The 18,092-nt window shown below is 39.2% G+C and overlaps 1 protein-coding gene across 4 annotated transcripts in view; it reads left to right on the forward strand.

The window, feature by feature from the left end:
* fndc3a (fibronectin type III domain containing 3A) overlaps positions 1 to 18,092 on the forward strand; it is a 71,026-nt gene that overhangs the window by 46,540 nt on the left and 6,394 nt on the right. For all 4 annotated transcript variants that reach the window (XM_015391391.1, XM_015391392.1, XM_015391393.1 and 1 more), the window contains 20 exons: positions 2,252 to 2,328; positions 2,412 to 2,658; positions 2,752 to 3,042; positions 3,713 to 3,771; positions 5,063 to 5,229; positions 5,314 to 5,373; positions 5,450 to 5,588; positions 5,713 to 5,766; positions 5,862 to 5,986; positions 6,610 to 6,784; positions 8,474 to 8,560; positions 11,276 to 11,414; positions 12,801 to 12,869; positions 12,957 to 13,075; positions 13,806 to 13,911; positions 14,122 to 14,297; positions 14,405 to 14,518; positions 15,494 to 15,643; positions 16,168 to 16,502; positions 16,911 to 17,123. In XM_015391391.1, coding sequence (XP_015246877.1) covers positions 2,252 to 2,328; positions 2,412 to 2,658; positions 2,752 to 3,042; positions 3,713 to 3,771; positions 5,063 to 5,229; positions 5,314 to 5,373; positions 5,450 to 5,588; positions 5,713 to 5,766; positions 5,862 to 5,986; positions 6,610 to 6,784; positions 8,474 to 8,560; positions 11,276 to 11,414; positions 12,801 to 12,869; positions 12,957 to 13,075; positions 13,806 to 13,911; positions 14,122 to 14,297; positions 14,405 to 14,518; positions 15,494 to 15,643; positions 16,168 to 16,502; positions 16,911 to 17,123 — 2,902 coding nt within the window. The remainder of the gene's footprint in view (positions 1 to 2,251; positions 2,329 to 2,411; positions 2,659 to 2,751; positions 3,043 to 3,712; positions 3,772 to 5,062; positions 5,230 to 5,313; positions 5,374 to 5,449; positions 5,589 to 5,712; positions 5,767 to 5,861; positions 5,987 to 6,609; positions 6,785 to 8,473; positions 8,561 to 11,275; positions 11,415 to 12,800; positions 12,870 to 12,956; positions 13,076 to 13,805; positions 13,912 to 14,121; positions 14,298 to 14,404; positions 14,519 to 15,493; positions 15,644 to 16,167; positions 16,503 to 16,910; positions 17,124 to 18,092) is intronic.

Here is an 18,092-nt window from a genome sequence, read left to right on the forward strand (position 1 = left end):
TTGAGTTGGCTGACTGAACTGTCTAAACAGCTGGATATTTCTGCAGAACAGTGATATTATAATATACCAGGGCTGCACAATATGTCATGAATATCACCAGTTAAACAAATGTTTTGCATGTAATCATTGTTAGCATATTGTGGTATATCTCAAGTGCCATAAGCTTTACTTTTATTTCATATTAAGCTAGTTGGACAGAATCTCTAAGCTCCATTTCTGGGACGCTGAAACTGGACATGAATGACCATCTTCGAGGTGCTAAAGATCAGAGTGTAGAAAGCAGAGATTAGACGGACAGGAAAGAAGGAATTGGGCATTTATGGAAAAGATACTGCCATTGCAATATATACCGATATTATCAACATCACAAAGTTTCCTGATTTCATGCAGCTAAAACACATCAAAAGTGGTTTTAAAATTCATCTAGCAGGCTAACCCAAAGCTAAGATTCCCAAAACCCTAGTCAGCACTTTAATGAAAATATATCGTTAGTGCAAAACATGCCCAACCATTTCTGCTGGAAGCTGGTTGGTGGCTGCAAAAAGTAAGAGTTTGAAGTGCAACTTACATGTGCTTTTTTAACCTTATACAGAACTATTCTAGTTACCTTAGATTTGGAAAGTTTACAAGTTGTTTAGTAGAGTATTGAACTCCGATCCTGAATCACGCATTTCTTGAACACCTAATTTGTTAACAATCTTACAAAAAAATTCAGTTTTAATGCTTGTCTTTAAGCTTTTTTTTTCCAACCATGATAGTTTTGTTGTTTTATTTTCAGAAGTGAAGCTCTTCTAAAAAGCTAAATGGCACAGCTCTTTAAAACGGTGTAGGCTGCACCTGATCTCTGCCATTTTTCAAGCTGCAACAGTTTTTAAATGGAGTGCTTTTTGGTGGGTTCTCAACAAACCTGCTACTGTCGCTATTCCCGCTTAGATTTTCTGTTACGCTCCCAGGAGAGCTTGAGTGTTGGCTCCTAAGAGAATAGTGTAGCATGTTGGTGTGAGTTTACAAGGTTTCAGTGTGTCGTTATGTACCCCATCCTCTGCAGCTGTGAGGGTGTTACTGCGAGTCATTTAGAGATGCTTTTTTTCATCTTTTTCAGTTGAGTGAAAAGAAAAAAAAAATCCTTTGTCATGTGTTTTTTTTTTATTTTTTTGTTTGGGAGGTCAGTGATTCCCTCTGCTCTCCTCCATTGTTTTTGGTGTTGGTGTCCCATTGTTTTGTCTTAGGTTTGGAAAGAAAAATGAAATGTGCTAATGTGCAAACTTGGCTCAGAGGTTGCTCTCTGAGGCTTTCTGCTGAGCTGTCACTTCTCTGAGCTGAGCTAAGCCGTTGGACTGGCCCTCACAGAGGAGCAGGAAACTTTGTTGTTTCTCAGCACTTTTGAGTAGTCCCCCCCCGCACCCCTTTTTTATCTACCAGTTTAAAAATAGTAATATTTATAATTTGTTAGAGATATAATAAAAAAAAAAAATAAACTCGGATGAGGAAGCTACAAAAAGCAACAATGTCATATACAGTGTTTGTCAAGAAGCATTTTATTTTGCTGTTTTGGTGCAGGTCTGAGTTTTGAGTGACATCTTGTCTTTAACTGTTCCTCTAGGGCTGTGAACCAATTACAGGGTTTCCGCGGGTAATTAAGGCCTTAATTGGCATTAAATTCATTAAATGTGATTATTGTGGCATTTAAAATGCTTTATTTAAAAAAATATATGTAACTTTTTTTTTTTTTTTATCAGAATAAGAAACATTGCAATATATTTGCACGGTTTGCTTCGGGTTGATTGAAAAGCCGTATGTTCGGAAAATAAACTGGAGGTGGAGAAAAAGCTAAGAATGGGGAATTGCAAACTTCAACAAAAAGTGGCTGGAAAACGAGGAATGCGGGAAATGGCTGCAGCCTGTTGAAAAAGCAGAGTTACTCATTCCTGTATAAATCCTGAATTAAACTTTTTCCTCATTTTTTTATGTTATTGTCGGCCACTAACTTCAGTGAGTTTTATTAAGGTTTCACATAAAATTTAGCTAATTCAAAATTTTGCATTATTTTGTGTTTGTTGCATACCATCTAAAAAAAAACCCTGAAGGTTAAGTTGTGAACATGGCAAAATAGAAATAATAAACTATAAAGGGGTAGGAATACCTTTTACCAAACATGTGCAGGCCTTGTGCTCTTATCCTGTTTACTGCAGATGATATGGCTGTTTGTGATGAAAGAGAACCTCTTATCGTGTTTGTGCCTCCATCTCAGGTCCTGCTCAGGTTCCCATGATGTCTCCAAATGGTTCAGTGCCTCCAATCTATGTGCCTCCAGGATACGTCTCACAGGTATTTACTCCAAACTTATCTTTTTTTCCATCCTCTGACCAATTCTGATGTTTGCAGGTCATGCTGATGTTTTTCTTTCCTAGATTATTGAAGAGAACGGAGTGCGGAGAGTTCTGGTTTTACCTCAGCAACCAGATTTCCACCCCGGGGGTCATTCCCCACTCCACCATCCTCCACCGCCACCCCATCCACACCTGCCTGCCTTCATCCCGCATCCCGCCATGATGGGCCCACCGCCTCATCTCTACACAGGCATGCCAGGGGGCGTGGGGGACATGAGCTCCCAGTACATCCCCCAGTACCATCCGGCTCATATCTTCTCAGAACAAGGTGAGGAGGAGCGAGACCGACTCTACTATGTGTTGCTTTTTGTATGTGTCGTCTGCATTTAAAATCTACATCTACATTTGTTTTCTTTTATAGATACCCACTCCCAACATGGACGGCAGTCTTTTCTTCACCGAGACGACAGGGCGAGCAAAACGCATGAGCGTCTCCAGAAAAAACTGAAGGAGCGCCAGGGAGGTGGAGGAGGTGGAGGAGGAGGGCAGGTGAAGGACAGTCCCCCGTCCTCACCACAAAAGTCCTGCAGCAGCCCCCCATCGGTGGACATTCATAACGGCATTGGAGGAACGGGGCTTGACGCAGAGCACAGGCACGGGGTAGCCTGCTCTGACAAGCAGATTAACAAGGGGAAAAACGGAGAGTCCAGAGGTAATCTGGGGTCTGTTTAAGGGTCGGTTCTTGAATTAAACACATTTATTTTGTTTGTTTGCTGTTCCAACCCAGATAAGTCATTTTAAAGAAATGTTATTTTACTTAGGCTTATAAAATCTGAAGTAATCAGGAAAAATAAGGAACCTGATTTAAGTTTAGATAAAAATGATTCAGGTGTCAAGTTTTAACGACTTTATTCCTTATTCCACTGTGTAAAAGTTTTACCATCCATATATAAAACCTATCAACAGTAAACATATCTGCTATTATTGTTTTGTCAATCTTTTCTTATACTCATGAAAAATAATTAAATGGAGAGGGAACTCTGAGAATTTGAGGTTGGAAAATATATCATTTTAACAAAGATAAAAATGTTTGAACCCTCTTTGTACTTCCTCCTTTAACTTAAATGTATTGGTCTTTTTATTTGTTTTTTTTACATGACCAGATTATTATTATTATTATTTTTTTTTTTTTGCAAGAATCAACATTTGAAATAAGCTCAAACTGTATTCACCTTTTTAATCCAGTGTTTTATATCTAACTCACATAATCTACAACAAGTGAGAATTACTCTGCAATATTTTTTTTTTTACATTATTTTCTTTTTCTTTGCTTCATTTCATTTACTCTGTCTGGTCCTCACAATCTAATTTTATCTTTCCAGAACTTGACAAAGAGGCCCAGGCACTGCTTGCACTTTTGAGCAACATCAGTAAACCAGTGGTTAGTATCTACTGTTTTTTTATTACCATCTCTAAATGAATAATATTTTAATAACTGAAATTAACTTGGACTGAAAATATGTGTTTTTGTTGTTCTGTAATTTGGATGATTGAAACTATATACTTGTTCATTGACTGTCACCAAGCCTCGAAGTCGTTGAAGAAATTACAAAATCCCAATTGTAGGAATAAGATCATTTTAGCACAAGTAGAAAGTGGATGTTTTAGTTTCCCATCTCTGTAAAACCAAACTCTCCGTCAAAGGCCAGTGAGTTGAACTGTGGGAAGGAGAGGACTTAAGGTGAGGCCCCAGGGTTGAGGGTTGGAGTTACAGACTTGACCTAATTGAGTTCTTCCACATATGAATTCCCCCCCTGCAGTTGAGCTCAGGCTATTTTAAACCTCCAAACAGAATGAAAAATCACAGGGTTGCACAGCAGCACATCCCTGCAGCTAAAAAAAAATCTTTACACAGCTCTGCATTAGCTGCCTCCCTCCCTAACAAATTGGATTATTGTGGATATTTATTTATTTTGGGAGCAAATATATTGTAGATAATTACATCCTTTTTGTGGAAACAAAATCTTACAAATCCTATTTATAGTGTGTCACAAGCTATATAAAGAGCACAGCAAACGAGACAGTGGTACTTATCAGCCTATGTGCATGGTGCTGAATATCACTCTGAACACACCATACTCCTGGTTTAACAGGGTGTTGGCAGCATCATGCTGTGGAGATACTTCTTTTTGAGCAAAGATAGAAATGATAATTGTAGTTTGTGATTAATCTAGTGAGCTAAATACAGGGCAGTGTTTGAAGACAACCTGTTAAAAGCTGCAAAAGCCTGGTAATTGGAGCAGACATGCACTTTCTAGCAAACATTAAGCCTAAATACAAAGCCAGACCTACAATCAAACCATATTTATGTTTAAGAATGGCTACAACATCAACAAAAAATTATGCTTTTTTGTCATTGAATGAGCTTTAGTTTTTTACAATAAAATGGCAAAAATATAATTACTTGGATGTGCAAAAAAATCAATCTGAGACATGCCTTAAAAGACTGAGCGGTTACTGCTGTAAAGGGGAGATCTACAAAATGTTTTGCTACTGAAAACTTCAGTTACTTTATTGATTTAAATTAGTTAAAATGGTTAATAACCGTTTTTAACCGTTTTGTTTTTCTATATTCTTTACAATGAAGTGCGTTAAAGGTTATGTTCAAAATGGAATGATGTGAAAGCTAAGGAAATGTATGAATGAATACTCATTAAAACTTGATATCTTAGGTGTCAGACATCCAGGCCAGAGGAGCAGTGGTCAGCTGGAGTGCACCCACCAGACCAGAGAGTGACAATAACACTGTGGAGGATGACACTAGCCTCCCAGAGGCCCTCAGCTATGAGGTTGCCTTCTCTATTAATGGCAAAGATGGAAAATATCAGAACATTAACAGGTGAGTACAAGGAACAGGAGCCCATGGGGCTTAAGATTTCCCCTAAAATCGCAAAAGCATAATATTTGTTTTTCTTTGAATCAGTGTGCAGGAATTAAGTGCAACTTTAGAAAATCTTCGACCAGCAACAGACTATCATGTCAGGTTAGTACAGCCCCTTGCTTGCTTTAATTTGTTATATCACAGTGGAACTGTGTACAAGCACTGTGGAATCCCTTAGGGTCCAGGCAGCGTGTAACTGTTTACTGGGAAGCCCTTCGGAGGCGGCCAGCTTTACCACACTATGCTGTGAGCCAGATCCTCCTAGTCCTCCCAAGAAGACCAGTGGGACCAAAAACACACTTGTACTCACATGGAAGGTAACATTTTCATTTTGTTTTGCATACAATAAATGAAATGACAAGTTTTCCTCTAAATCTTCAAAAAAATTTGTCGAGTTTTCTGCCTGATAAACGGTGTAATTCATTTCTGATTTCTCTATAGGCTCCATGTGACAACGGTTCCAAAATTAAAAATTATATTCTTCAGTGGGATGAGGTAAAACCTTGCTTCTTGTTGTCATATATTTTAAACTTGTATGCATGAAACTTTGATTTAAAGTTTATGTGAACTAAATGTTTTGTTTTCTAAAGGGGAAGGGAACAGGCTCCTTTGAACAGTGCTACTATGGACCTCAGAAGCAGTATCGAGTAACCAAGCTTACTCCAGCTTCACGATACTCTTTCCGCCTTGCTGCAAAAAATGACATGGGTGTGAGGTGAGCACATTGAAGGGCCTTTCAAAAGTCATCATTTTTTCACATTTTGCATATTACATACTTGCACAAAATAGCACAGCACTGTGAAGGAGACAGAAAATGCTATGTGGCTTCCTCTTACAGATTTTATTTCTAGAATTGCTTTGTATTTAGCGCCATACATCTTCTAAGCATCCCACAGCATGATACCGCCACTGCAAAGCACACTGACCTCTGAGTCCCTCAGAGAAAAGCTGCTCTTATGCTGAGTTGGAACTAACCACATGTGGACTCTATTTACTGAAAGCAGTTACTGGATTGTTAGCAGAGGAAATGGGCCTGACTAGAAATCAAAGCCACACTCCATAATTATGCTCCTCTCTGTGTTGGTCCGTCACAAGTGATTGTGAGCTTTGACGGTGACTGTTGTGGTATCATGACTGGATGCGAAGACATCAAAGGAAGGATTATTCATTGTCGTGTTCATGCTGGAATATTTCCCACATGGTAGCCTCACTGTTGTCCATCTTTATGTAACCGTTTCCTCCTGTATAACTGTGGCCATCCGTGTGTCAATGTGCGTGTCTCACTCTGTCTCTTTGTCCGCTCCTCTCCTGTCGTATGTCTCTTTCTGTCCTCCCCAGCGAGTTCAGTGAAGTGGTGGACCTGTTCACCTCATGCAGTGTGCCATTGCCACCCTTCCCTCCAGAGCTGGAGATGGCGGGAGTGACCTTTCTTAGTATGAAGTGGCAGCGGCCCAGCAGCTCGCCTAAGGAGGATGACATCTACTATGTTCTTGAGATGGAGGAAGAAGGCTCGGTATATCTCTTGGTTTAATATCTCTTTTTTTTTTCTTTATCTACTCTCTGTTAGGGGGTTACCTTCTTCAAAAATTCAGGGAATCTTGTATAAGGCGTCTATTGCTTCATTTCTTTTTAATTCTGCAAAAGCCAGATTTGAAAAGAATATGAATGTAATAGCAAAAATATGTTCACACCCTATTTTTTGTTCTAATGAAAAAAAGATTAAAATAAGTCGTTTCTAAATGTCTCCAGCCTTTAATTTGACCTTGAACCCGTTGAATTTAGTCGAAAGGCAAAAGGAAGTTTTTAGGAGTTTAATTAAGAATTAGAAACTAAATAGTGTGGTTATATAATTTATGTGGGCAAACCCTTAGACGTTATTAAAGAACGTTTTGTCTTTGAGCAGGAGTCTATCAGAAGGCACACTTTGTCTTGGATGTATTACTTTTTACCTCTTAGCTCTAAATCTATCAGATTGTGATGATGACTCTGGTTCAAAGCTCACCTGGAAAAACAAAACAAGAGTTTCTGTAGAATCTACTTCTGAGCTCCAGCTTGGCTTTTCTTCAGCACCTTCTGGAGAGACCAAATAGATGTTATAGTTTTATATCCTAAAGTCACTCTTATTTCCCTTTATTCTTAGCTTTCCATTAGAAGGTTGAAGGTTTTCTGTCAAAATGCAATGTATTCTTTTCATATTTCCCTCACTAAGTTTCCAGACCTTATTTACCCAATGTATTTGAGAGAGTTGAAATTTTTTTTGTGTGCAAAATTTGGAGGCATTCAATGTTTGGCTTATCTAAGAAAATACTTCTGTCTTAACACCATAACCTCTAGTTTTATTTTCTTTTTTGACAATTTTAGTTTTCCTTGCTTGTTTTCCTTATTTCCTTAATTTGATAACAGCCTTTACTCTCTATCCTCTATCTAGTGCTTGGGGATTATTTTGTTTTCTTATCCGGACTGATAACTCTAGACAGTCGGATGCCTCTAATGTTTTAAAAATGTCTGCAGACCATGGCTGCTGCTGTGAGATGCATATAAGATAAACATTATGAAGAGCTTAACTTAACCAGGAATCATAATCACGAATGCTTATTGTCATTATGAATCTCATGATGGAATGTGTAGAGACCTCCAGCTCAGAATGCAAACATAATACGCAGACATCAATTAAAACTGGCATCCTTATAGAATCCCTTAGAGAAAAGAAAACACCTTAAGAAGAAAAAATATATATATAAGAACAATAAAAGAACCACTTTTGGGAGAAAAATGAGAGCACTTTGTGTGCTGGATCCTGCTCTATTACTTGGTGATGTGGTGATTCATTCTGAGCACTACCATCCTCGACATATTAAAAAACATGCCATTGCATTATTTATGTTTTTCCCTAAAATATGTCTGTGTTTTGCAACTCAGTTTTACAGGTTGTAGCTTTATATTCTCCAATTATTTATCATGGTCTAAATCATAAAAATCTGGCATTTTACAACCTGCACATATTTGTTTACACACGTCTTTGTAGTTGATGTCACCTTAACCTGCCACCTGCAGGTTTAACTGTCAGAAACGCTACAATTCCCTTTACCTCTGTCGCCATCCCCCCCCCACAGACCTCTTATTTTTCTGCGCTTCACTGATTGTTGAGTAAGTCATTGCTCAGCTGGTGGTTTTGTTTCTCCCCCTTTCATCTCTGTCCCAGGGATATGGCTTCCAGCCAAGCTATGACGGTGACGAACTCTCCCACACCGTGAGGAATCTCCGCAGGAGCACCAAGTACAAGTTTCGGGTAAGCAAGCTCTGCGAGGTGTTAAGTCAGAACGGGTTATCTGCAGGTTTAATTTAGGAAGCAGAATGTGTATGTGTGAAAGGGGCAAGCTTTCAGGAGGGAGAGAGGGGCGGGGGGTTGGTGCTGAGCCCCACGTTTGCCATATGACTCATCCGTTTACAGGATTCTGCCAGCAGAGCAGCGGGCAGCTGAAAGCATCAACAGACTGGATCCAGTGTTGATCACATGCAGGGCCCCAGTGAGAAGCTAGTTGAGCAAAGCGTTTGACCAATATGTGGCCCTTTGGCTGGCAGTAATCTCACCAGTTTTAGAGGCAGTTTTTTCCTCCAATCTGCCTTAAAACCGCCATCCTTTTTATTTTGTTATTACTTCCTCTTCTTTTGTTTGCCATCCTTCCCTAATAATGGTTATTTTCCTGCTGCAGGAGACAACAGCAGTTGCACTTTTTTAATCATTTGCCTCTAGGACATGAAAAACATGAAGGTGTGGACTATAAAAATAAAAAGTAATGTTCATTCTGTTAGCCAGAGGAAGAGGAGCAACATGTTTGGGAAGAATAATGCTGATAGAAAAGTGTCTTATCAGCAAAACGGCGCAACACACCAACACGTGTCTGAATGATAGAAAACTCACTCTTTCTCTTTGCAATTATCCAAATACACAGTAAGGAGAAGCTGGCGGCTGTGCTGTTTGTCTTCATTCGGTATATTTGGTATTCAGCAGGCTCCACACAGCAAGACAAGAGATTTCTGTGTTATTGCTGAGGTTCTTCACTCAAATGCTACTGAAGCTGTTTTTGCTCCTAGAATTATTGTAACATTAGTGGTGTCTAAACAGTTCATTTTGAGGAGTGTCTGTAGATTTAGATGTTTGTGCCCAAAGTTATTTTGCTGTAACTGTGCTCAGTATAAATGTTGCTTGCCGTGTCTATTGACTAGCAGGTGGATCAATAAAGAAATTAAATAATTAATTTTTATGTATATCTAAAAGTGATTCCTTTATTTATACAGGCTCGTTACAAATAGTGATATTTCTGTCATTAATTCCTGTTCAGTGTTGATTAATACTTACGGTGATGAAAACCTCTCCGAAATATCTATATTTTAGTTACAATTAGGCCTCGATGACATGACTTCAAAATGTGATCTTCAATTTTTTGCTTAGAGAATATGATTAATTATTTTTAATGTATTTATTTTATTCATTTTCTTTTCTTTTTTCATAAATTTCATAATTAAAAGAAATGAAAAACATTACTCTGAAAAACTAGCTTTTATAGTCATCCACTCTGGGAGGTGACCTTAGTTTAAAGAGCAACACAATTCAAGCTGTGAAACGTGCTTGTCGAACATTCATGTTTCACAACAAACGAAGAAAATAAAACGCACTCAGTGTTTGCTGCTAGTGCTTTTACACAGGGAGCTAGTTTCTGTTTCAGTCATGAGTAGACAGGTGCATTGGTGAAAAAAAATCTATTTTTTTTATTTGGAGCTGCAAACTAAACAAATGAAATGCACTTTTCACAGGGCGACCATCTCTCCCTCCTCACATTTCTTAGTCTATTAGTTCTTGCCTCTTCCAGTCTGTTCTCACCCTTTAATTAACTGTGACCAACTTTGACGTGTTCAAGACACACACACCTAAGTCTAAACATCATAATATGATTAGTGAACATATTATGTTCACTAATAAACTATAATAAATTGGTAAAGTAGTTCATAACCTGCTCTGAAAATACGAACTTTAGCTCCCCAGACATTTAGTTTTTTTTAAACCCTTATTGGCACAGTGGGCAGAGCTTTACAAGTTTTTCTTGTTTTAAATCATCCTGTCAGGATATCTCACCTACTCCCTCACTCATTCCACAGTGTCCCCCATGCGCTAGTCTTGACTTATATTGCTCTGTTTGTTAATAAAAGCTTCCTTTATCTTGTACTTCCTATCTTACGCTTAACAAAAGAAAATCCCATGCCCATATTTAAGCAGTAAATGTTGGACATTTCCGAGCATAAACTAAACCTCTATCTCAGTAAGATCAGCTCAGTCTAAACAAAATTAATCGATCTACACATCCCAATATATGACAGCACAGCTCCCTGTTGGTGAAGGGCTCAGGCTCTACTCTGTTTTTTATCTTTTTTAATTCACACTCAGCTCTTTTGCTCTGAATGTAGTGCAACCGGCTTATGAGCATCATGCTCTCGACACGCGTCATTCATCAGACCCTACAATCCATCGTCCAGCCCTAAGCTGCAGGTTCTATTTTCAAGAGAACAGTGGCTCTTGCCTATTCTGCTAAAATTACTGATACCTTCTTTAAAGACCAGTAAAACTCTGCTTTACAGTAAAGTAAACCCCACTCAGAATCTTTGTGTTCGTGTCACAAGAAAACTGGGACAACTAACCCAGAAATGCAGACAAGTTGGAGGCTAACATTAAAGCATTCTGGGCTTCCTTCAGCTCCACACCAAACCAAAGTATTCTGTCTATATACTATAAAAGACTTGGATATGCTTTCAGTAGACTGATATTTCTTTATATAAAAGTGTCTTTGATTTTGTGTATAATTTTCAATTTTCTTAGAAACTAAACCTTTCATTCACTGTAAAATTTCTGCTTGCACCATTAGACTATTTACACCTGCTTAGGCAACCTGTTGTTGTGATTATGGTAGAAACTGACTGCTCAGTGTCTCTGTTTGTGAACGTTAACAAGGTGGCAGCATACAACTCGGAAGGGAAGAGTAACCCCAGTCAGGTTGTGGAATTTATCACAAAGCCAGACAGACCCAGCTGTCCCTGCAGGCCTGTCATCAGAGGAAGAGTCCAGCCCGACAGCTTCAAAATGGCCTGGGGTGAGATTTCCTCTTTACATTTTTCTTCCCAACTCCTCTCATGCTTTCTTATAGTTGACAACCTGGCAGGTCCAGCTTACATATTCGCTTTTCTTCTGAAGCTCTGCCCAACAATAGATGAGACTGATGACATCCGAGGTAGTCTGTTCAGTGGATGACATTCAGTTTTTTTTTTTATCTTCTATTCAGGCAACAGCATGAATCCTTCATGCACGTCACAAGAAAAAAACTCATCTCTCAGTGCTATGCTGAATCTTTCTATCTTTTTAAAAAATGAAAAATACATCTGTGGCTGTGAAAACGTTGAAAATGTCTTACTTTTAAAAAGAGACACTCAATTTTTATTGTATTTCAAAGCAAACTATAAAGTGGTAAGTAAATTACTATACTTATATTGTTGTTAGATATCATTTGCAAAGATATTTTTTAAAGAGTTAAAGAAACTTTGGTTCTGAAAATGGGACCTCTTGAAATTGGCATTGCATACAAAGAAATGAAAGTCTTTTTCACCATAGAAAATACAGTTTCAAAATCTTTCAAACTAAACATGTAGAAGGAGCACAGCAGACAGGTACATTATAAATTAGAATAAAAACCACATCTTTGGTAACTATGCCGAGAAAAGCAGCCAAGATGCTTGTGTTAACTCTGGAGGAGCAGCAGAAATCCACAACTCAGGGGGGGAAGATTGTCATCAGGACAACTTTCTAGTCCTGCACTCTAAAAAATCTTGCATATGTGAATTATCAAAAGCAAAAAGTCCACTTTTCAGTTGTCAGATAAGACCGAAACAGTTTTATAAAGGACATGTGACAAAACGCTGTGTGTGACAGAGCATCAACATTTCACATGACCCACTTTACACCATTCCCTCTATTGAACTATTGACAGTACAGGACAAAATCATGTTGAAGGCTGAAGAAAAACTGGTGTAAACTTTAACTTACCTGCAGGTCAATGACACTAAACAGCTCCAATAAACTAGTTTGGGAAAAGGCATGTGTCAAAGTGGATCAGTATGCAGAGAACTGTTCAAGACTGTGGAGAACCTTGTAATGCATGAAAATACACACAAATGTCCCTCTTCAGACATGAAAAACTGGTAGACATGCATCTGTATGAAAAGCGGGTCAGAGACTAAGGACACTCGACACAAATGACACATTCAAATTTTCTTATGAAAATAAAAAATGCTATGAAACTGTTTTCCTTCCTTTTTTTGTAACTGTGCACTTCATATGGCACATCAAATCCTAGTAGCAGTTGGTGAGAAATGTGAAATAGTGAGGTGACAGGTTATTTGAGTGAAAACTCTGAAGTGCATAACGGGAAATAAGTTGATCTTTAATAAAGCTGACTTTTTTTTTTTTTTGTCTTTTTATTCAGAGCCCCCCAAAGATAACGGTGGAGCAGAGGTAACGAAGTATGTTGTGGAGCTATCTGAGGGCTTAAACGGTTAGTCACATTTCTCTGTGCAAAACAGCATTTTACTGCAGTTAAAGTTTATCACACTGGAGCTGACTGAATGCTTTTTTATTTTAGGTTTATTATGGGGGCAGGTTTACGCCGGGCCAGCTCTGGAACACGTGTGTGACGGTTTGAAGCCCGGCTGCTGCTACCAGGCCCGGCTTTACTGCATAAGTGAAGGGGGGCAGAGCCCAGTGAGTCACTATTGTTGTTTGTGTTTGACCACGACACATTTGAAGAGGTTTGATCACTTCAAATTTAATTGGACAGGAAAGAGAAGATATATATTTTTTCTTTTTATGTATATTTTGCTTTTGTTTTATATTATCATTGAGATATTACTTGGCTTGCTAATAGTGCTGTCATCCAGTTTTGTTTTAATATTCTATCAAAAAGTTCCAGACATGTTGTGAATGCTGAGTCAAACTCCTTGTGTTTATGCTAATCATTTAACCATCCCAGGATGTGACTGAGGAGTATTTTCATAATTAGCTTGGTTCATCTTCTCTTCATTAATTTTCTGTATCAGCTATTTGGCCATCTATGCATTTACTTTGGATCGGAGGCTGGTAGATCTGTGAGTCACCGTGACGAGCTTCCTTTTTTTTTTTTTTTTTTGGTGCAACTCAATGTGACACAGCACCTACACGTTTCGCTTTGTCACTAAAAAGTTGTGTCTATTTTTTCCTGGTGTGATAATCTGAACTTTATCTATTTAAAACAGCAGACTTCTGTTCATAGTTGTGTATGTCTGAATAATATACCCAGATTTGTCTCCTCTACTCTGCTGTACCCTGATAAGCTACTGAAAATGCCAGTTGTTTTCCGATGTCTTTTGTCAGGAAGAGTTAGAGGACGGTGTGAGATTGTCAGCTTTGTTATTTTCCCTTAGTTCCTAATTGGTGTGTTTTATTCCCTGGCAAGCTGTCGGAAACCCTGCAGGTCCAGACTCCCGCAGTGTCCCCAGGGCCCTGCCTACCCCCTCGGCTGGTGGGCAAACCCAAAGCAAGGGAGGTGCAACTGCGCTGGGGTGAGTCATTGCTTTCAAACTTAGCTTTGTGTGGGATACGTTTCAAGCGTCGGTTGAAGCAACCATTTGTCTGCTGAGCTGCCTCAAAGCACAGAACTTTAATTAAGCACTGTCTTTTACTTTGTCGTTCCTGTATGTTAACATTTTACTTTAATATCCTCATCCTGACCCACAGCAATTAATCAAGAGATGTTTGTGAAAACTGCTCAGGTCCCCCTCAGATAGACGGAGGCAGCCCAGTGTCCTGCTACAGTGTGGAAATCAGCGGACCCCACTCTGAGGAAAGCAGGGAGGTTTATCAAGGCGCAGAGCTGGACTGTTCTGTGGGAGGGTTATTACCTGGCAAGACCTACAGCTTCCGACTGAAAGCAGCAAACAAGGCTGGGGTGAGACAGATAGACCAATAATTGAGGGATTAACTACTCTACACCAAATAGCAGCTTATAAATCTTATCGGGTTTAATTTGTTCTTGTTGCTCTTTCGCAAAAACAGTTTGGACCGCTCTCTGAACGCTGTGAGGTCACCACTGGTCCTGGAGCCCCAGAGCCCTGCAAGGCGCCTTCCACCACATGCAAATCCCCCAGTTGTGTTGTTGTGAGCTGGGAAGTAAGTGCAGTGCTTTATGAAAGTATTGCTACCCCTTCAACTATTACATTTTGACAGAACAGCCACAGTATTCAAAACAGAAAAATAATGTGGAGAAAATAACATAATGTGTCTTTGTTAGTTTTTCTACAATTTATTATTAAAAGGGTTGTGTACTTCGCACTTTGAAATTGTGTCTATTTTTAGTCTCAGTATAAATGTCATGTTTTTTTATGTTTGAAAGGGTTAAAGGGGCGCAGGGATGGACCTAGAACAGCTATGGACTTACCAAGATATTACTCTGCTCCTAAAACTGCCAAAGAAAGAGAACATTAATTGGAGAAGAGGGCGGTGGTTCCTTAAAACCATCAGAAATCCTTTTAACAGCTTTCCACAAAACATTTACATGGCAAACAGTTGGGGAAAAAAATGTCCCCTGGTCTGATGAGAATTTACTTTATTTTTTAGTTGTTAGTGCAAGAAAACTAATGCTGCATATCACTCCATATACTTATTTACTGTGAAATATGGTGTTTATAGCGTCTTGCTGGGGAAGGCTTTTCTTCAGCAGTAATGACCTAGTCAAACATTTATGGTAAGATAGAGGGAGCCAAATACAAGCCGAGCGTGTTCCAGACACCAGTTTGAGTATTAAAACAACATATTCATACGTTAAAACGGTCACTTTAAAGAAGCACACACAAAGATAACCTGAAATTGTTGTCTACAGATGTTCTCGATCCATACTGAATAACTGAGAATGGGCGAAAGTTTCCATTTCCAGATATGCAAAGCTGGTAGACATTCCTTAATAAACATTTCAGCTGTAGTGCCAGTGGTTTACAAAGCGCAGCTTTTTATCAGTCTATTTTAAAAGGCACTCAAGTTGCTAAGCTAAATCTTGGAGACATTCATCATCCTGAGAACATAATAGACAAATGACTTACAGCTGCTCTGCGTAATCAGGGCTCATTGTCACTATTGTTTGACTTCCAGACCCCTCCTTGCAACGGAGCCCCAGTGACAGAGTATCGTCTGGAGTGGGGAGCAGCAGAAGGCAGCATGCAGGTGTGTTACAGCGGACCAGGACTCAGCCATGAAATGAAGGGGCTGCTGCCTGCTACCAACTATTTCTGCCGTGTGCAGGTGAGCTTTAATAAAACCTCTTAAGGTTGTTTTTTTTTTTGTGATAGCATGTATATTTCCCCCTTTTTGGTCCTATAATCAATAGACTTGATTAGAATTCCCTTTATAGTTAAGCGTTAAATATCTGCTGTTAACATGGAAAGCTTTTGATGCATCATTTCATGTAGGCTGATATGCATATAGTAATTAGTCTTTTTAATCAAAAAATGTATTGTTTTATAGTATTAATATTTCAGAGGCCATAGGACCAAGCTAACTAAATTATTTTCATTATCACAAAAATAATTTTTCAGGATTCTTCAGAATGATTTAAAGTTTCAAATTTCAAATAGTAATTAAGTAATACCTTCTCATCTGAAAAGTTCTCTAAAATGTGTGGGTTTTTTTTTTTGGCTTTTCTTGGCTTTGCTATTGTTGTAAAAAAAAAACAAAAAAAAAAACTGGCTTTTATGTTTACATTGAGCGCCACCTTGTGGTCGAACATAGGCTCTGACAGAGATATGATCTTCCCCCTTGCTGTGCAGGCTGTAAACGTGGCCGGAGTGGGTCCCTTCAGTGAGGCCGTGCTTTGCCAGACGCCCTGCTCAGTACCAGCAGCTGTTAGTAACATCTATGTGCTAAAGGAGTCTGAGCTGCAGAAGTTTGAGACCTCAGCAGAAGAGGAAGAGGAGGAAGCCGATTGTCGCCCACAGCGGGCCTTTTCCCCTTCAACCTGCCTGGGGATTTCCTGGGACCCTCCGTGTGATCACGGCTCTCCAATCACTTCCTACCTGATCGACGTCGGAGAGAAACAGCCTATTGTTGTCGGACCAGTAACCAAATACATCATCCAACATCTGCAGCCTGACACCAGCTACAGGTTGGTGCTGCTTCGTAAATGTGTCAGATTTCAAAGGGACTGAATTCTTTAAGGCTTTTGATCATATCCATCACTAAGTCAGAAAAAAAAAAACATTCAAATTTAATAGCAGCGAATTGTACGGAGAAAAAGTGACAAGTGGAAGCAATATATACCATATAAATGGTTATGTTATTGTCAGTCCTCATTGAACAAGGAAATAAAGCATTTTATATCATGTCAAATGAACGCTGACTGATGTAAAATGTCCAATATCACGTGCAATATCACGGCAGTACAGGATCTCAAGTTCTATAAATATTAAACTTTCAATAAGCCGATAAATCGTATACAAGCTGTATGCCTATGAGCTATAGAAAGCTAGCCCTTTGCAGCCCTTGATGTTGTCGGGTCTCCGTTTCCTTTCAGGATCCGAATCCAAGCTCAGAACAGCCTCGGCACTGGGCCCTTTAGTCACACCTTTAAGCTGAAGACGAAGCCTCTGCCGCCGCCGCCTCCCCGGCTGGAGTGCACCGCCTTCAGCCACCAAACCCTCAGGCTTAAGTGGGGTGAAGGCCCAGCTAAAGCCACCACCTCAGACGCCCCCCAGTATCATCTGCAAATGGGGGACAAGAATGGCAGGTCAGTGGATCAGTGGCAACTGTAAATGAGATTGTAAAGTATTGAAAGCAGCAGTATCTTGCAGAAATGTTCATGGATTTGTCACATTTTGTTAGATCAGGACTATGAACCGCCATATTTTATCAATGCTTTTTATTAATGTTATTCTCTTTTTAAAACAGCACAAGAGGAAAAAAACTTCATAGATTTAACAAAAAAACAAAACCCTTCTGACTTTGATGGGCTTTGCCAGACACAGGCCTTTTCTATGACCCCAGGGGTAGATTTTCTGTGACCCCTAAATAAAAGCCTGTATAACCAAAGTTGCTTCAAGATAAACACGTCATCCCTTACAGTGAAACATGGCGGCAGCAGCATCATGCTGTGGGATGCATTCTTTTAGCAGAGACACGATAGCTTGTCAGAGCTGTCAGTAATAAATTGCAAAAAACAGCAAAAACATGTTTATAGCAAATACATAATGCATCAAATAGGATGACACTTTAACAATCTGGGATTTAGAAACTATTTTTCGAAGATGCTCCGTATCCAATATGACTGAGCTTTACCTAATTTTATAATGAATTCATTTATTTTTTTCTCCCCTACGGCACTAGTGGCTCATTTTTCTGACAGTAGGCCAACAGGTATGGGGGGGGGATGCAACCACAGGCCGGATTCGAACTCGGGTCGGCCGCGTTGAGGACTAAGGCCTCCGTACATGGGTCGTGCGCATTAACCACTGTGCCACCTGCACGCCCATTTTTTTTATTTTTATTTAGGGGACTTGAGGTAAAACGGGTTGAATGTAAATTCAGGCCAAGAATGAAAATAGTCATTTTAATCTTAAGTAATTTATTTTATTACACATTAAAACACAATGTGTTTTGTTAAGTTGCATGATTGAGAATGAAACGATGCTGCAGTCTGTGGGTTAAATATGGAAACATGGAAAAAGAAAGGAGGTTTGGGTCTTTGGGGAATGTAGTA

The sequence above is a fragment of the Cyprinodon variegatus genome, unplaced genomic scaffold (assembly GCF_000732505.1).
Source record: "Cyprinodon variegatus isolate N-32 unplaced genomic scaffold, C_variegatus-1.0 Scaffold539, whole genome shotgun sequence".
Classification (NCBI taxonomy): Eukaryota; Metazoa; Chordata; class Actinopteri; order Cyprinodontiformes; family Cyprinodontidae; genus Cyprinodon; species Cyprinodon variegatus.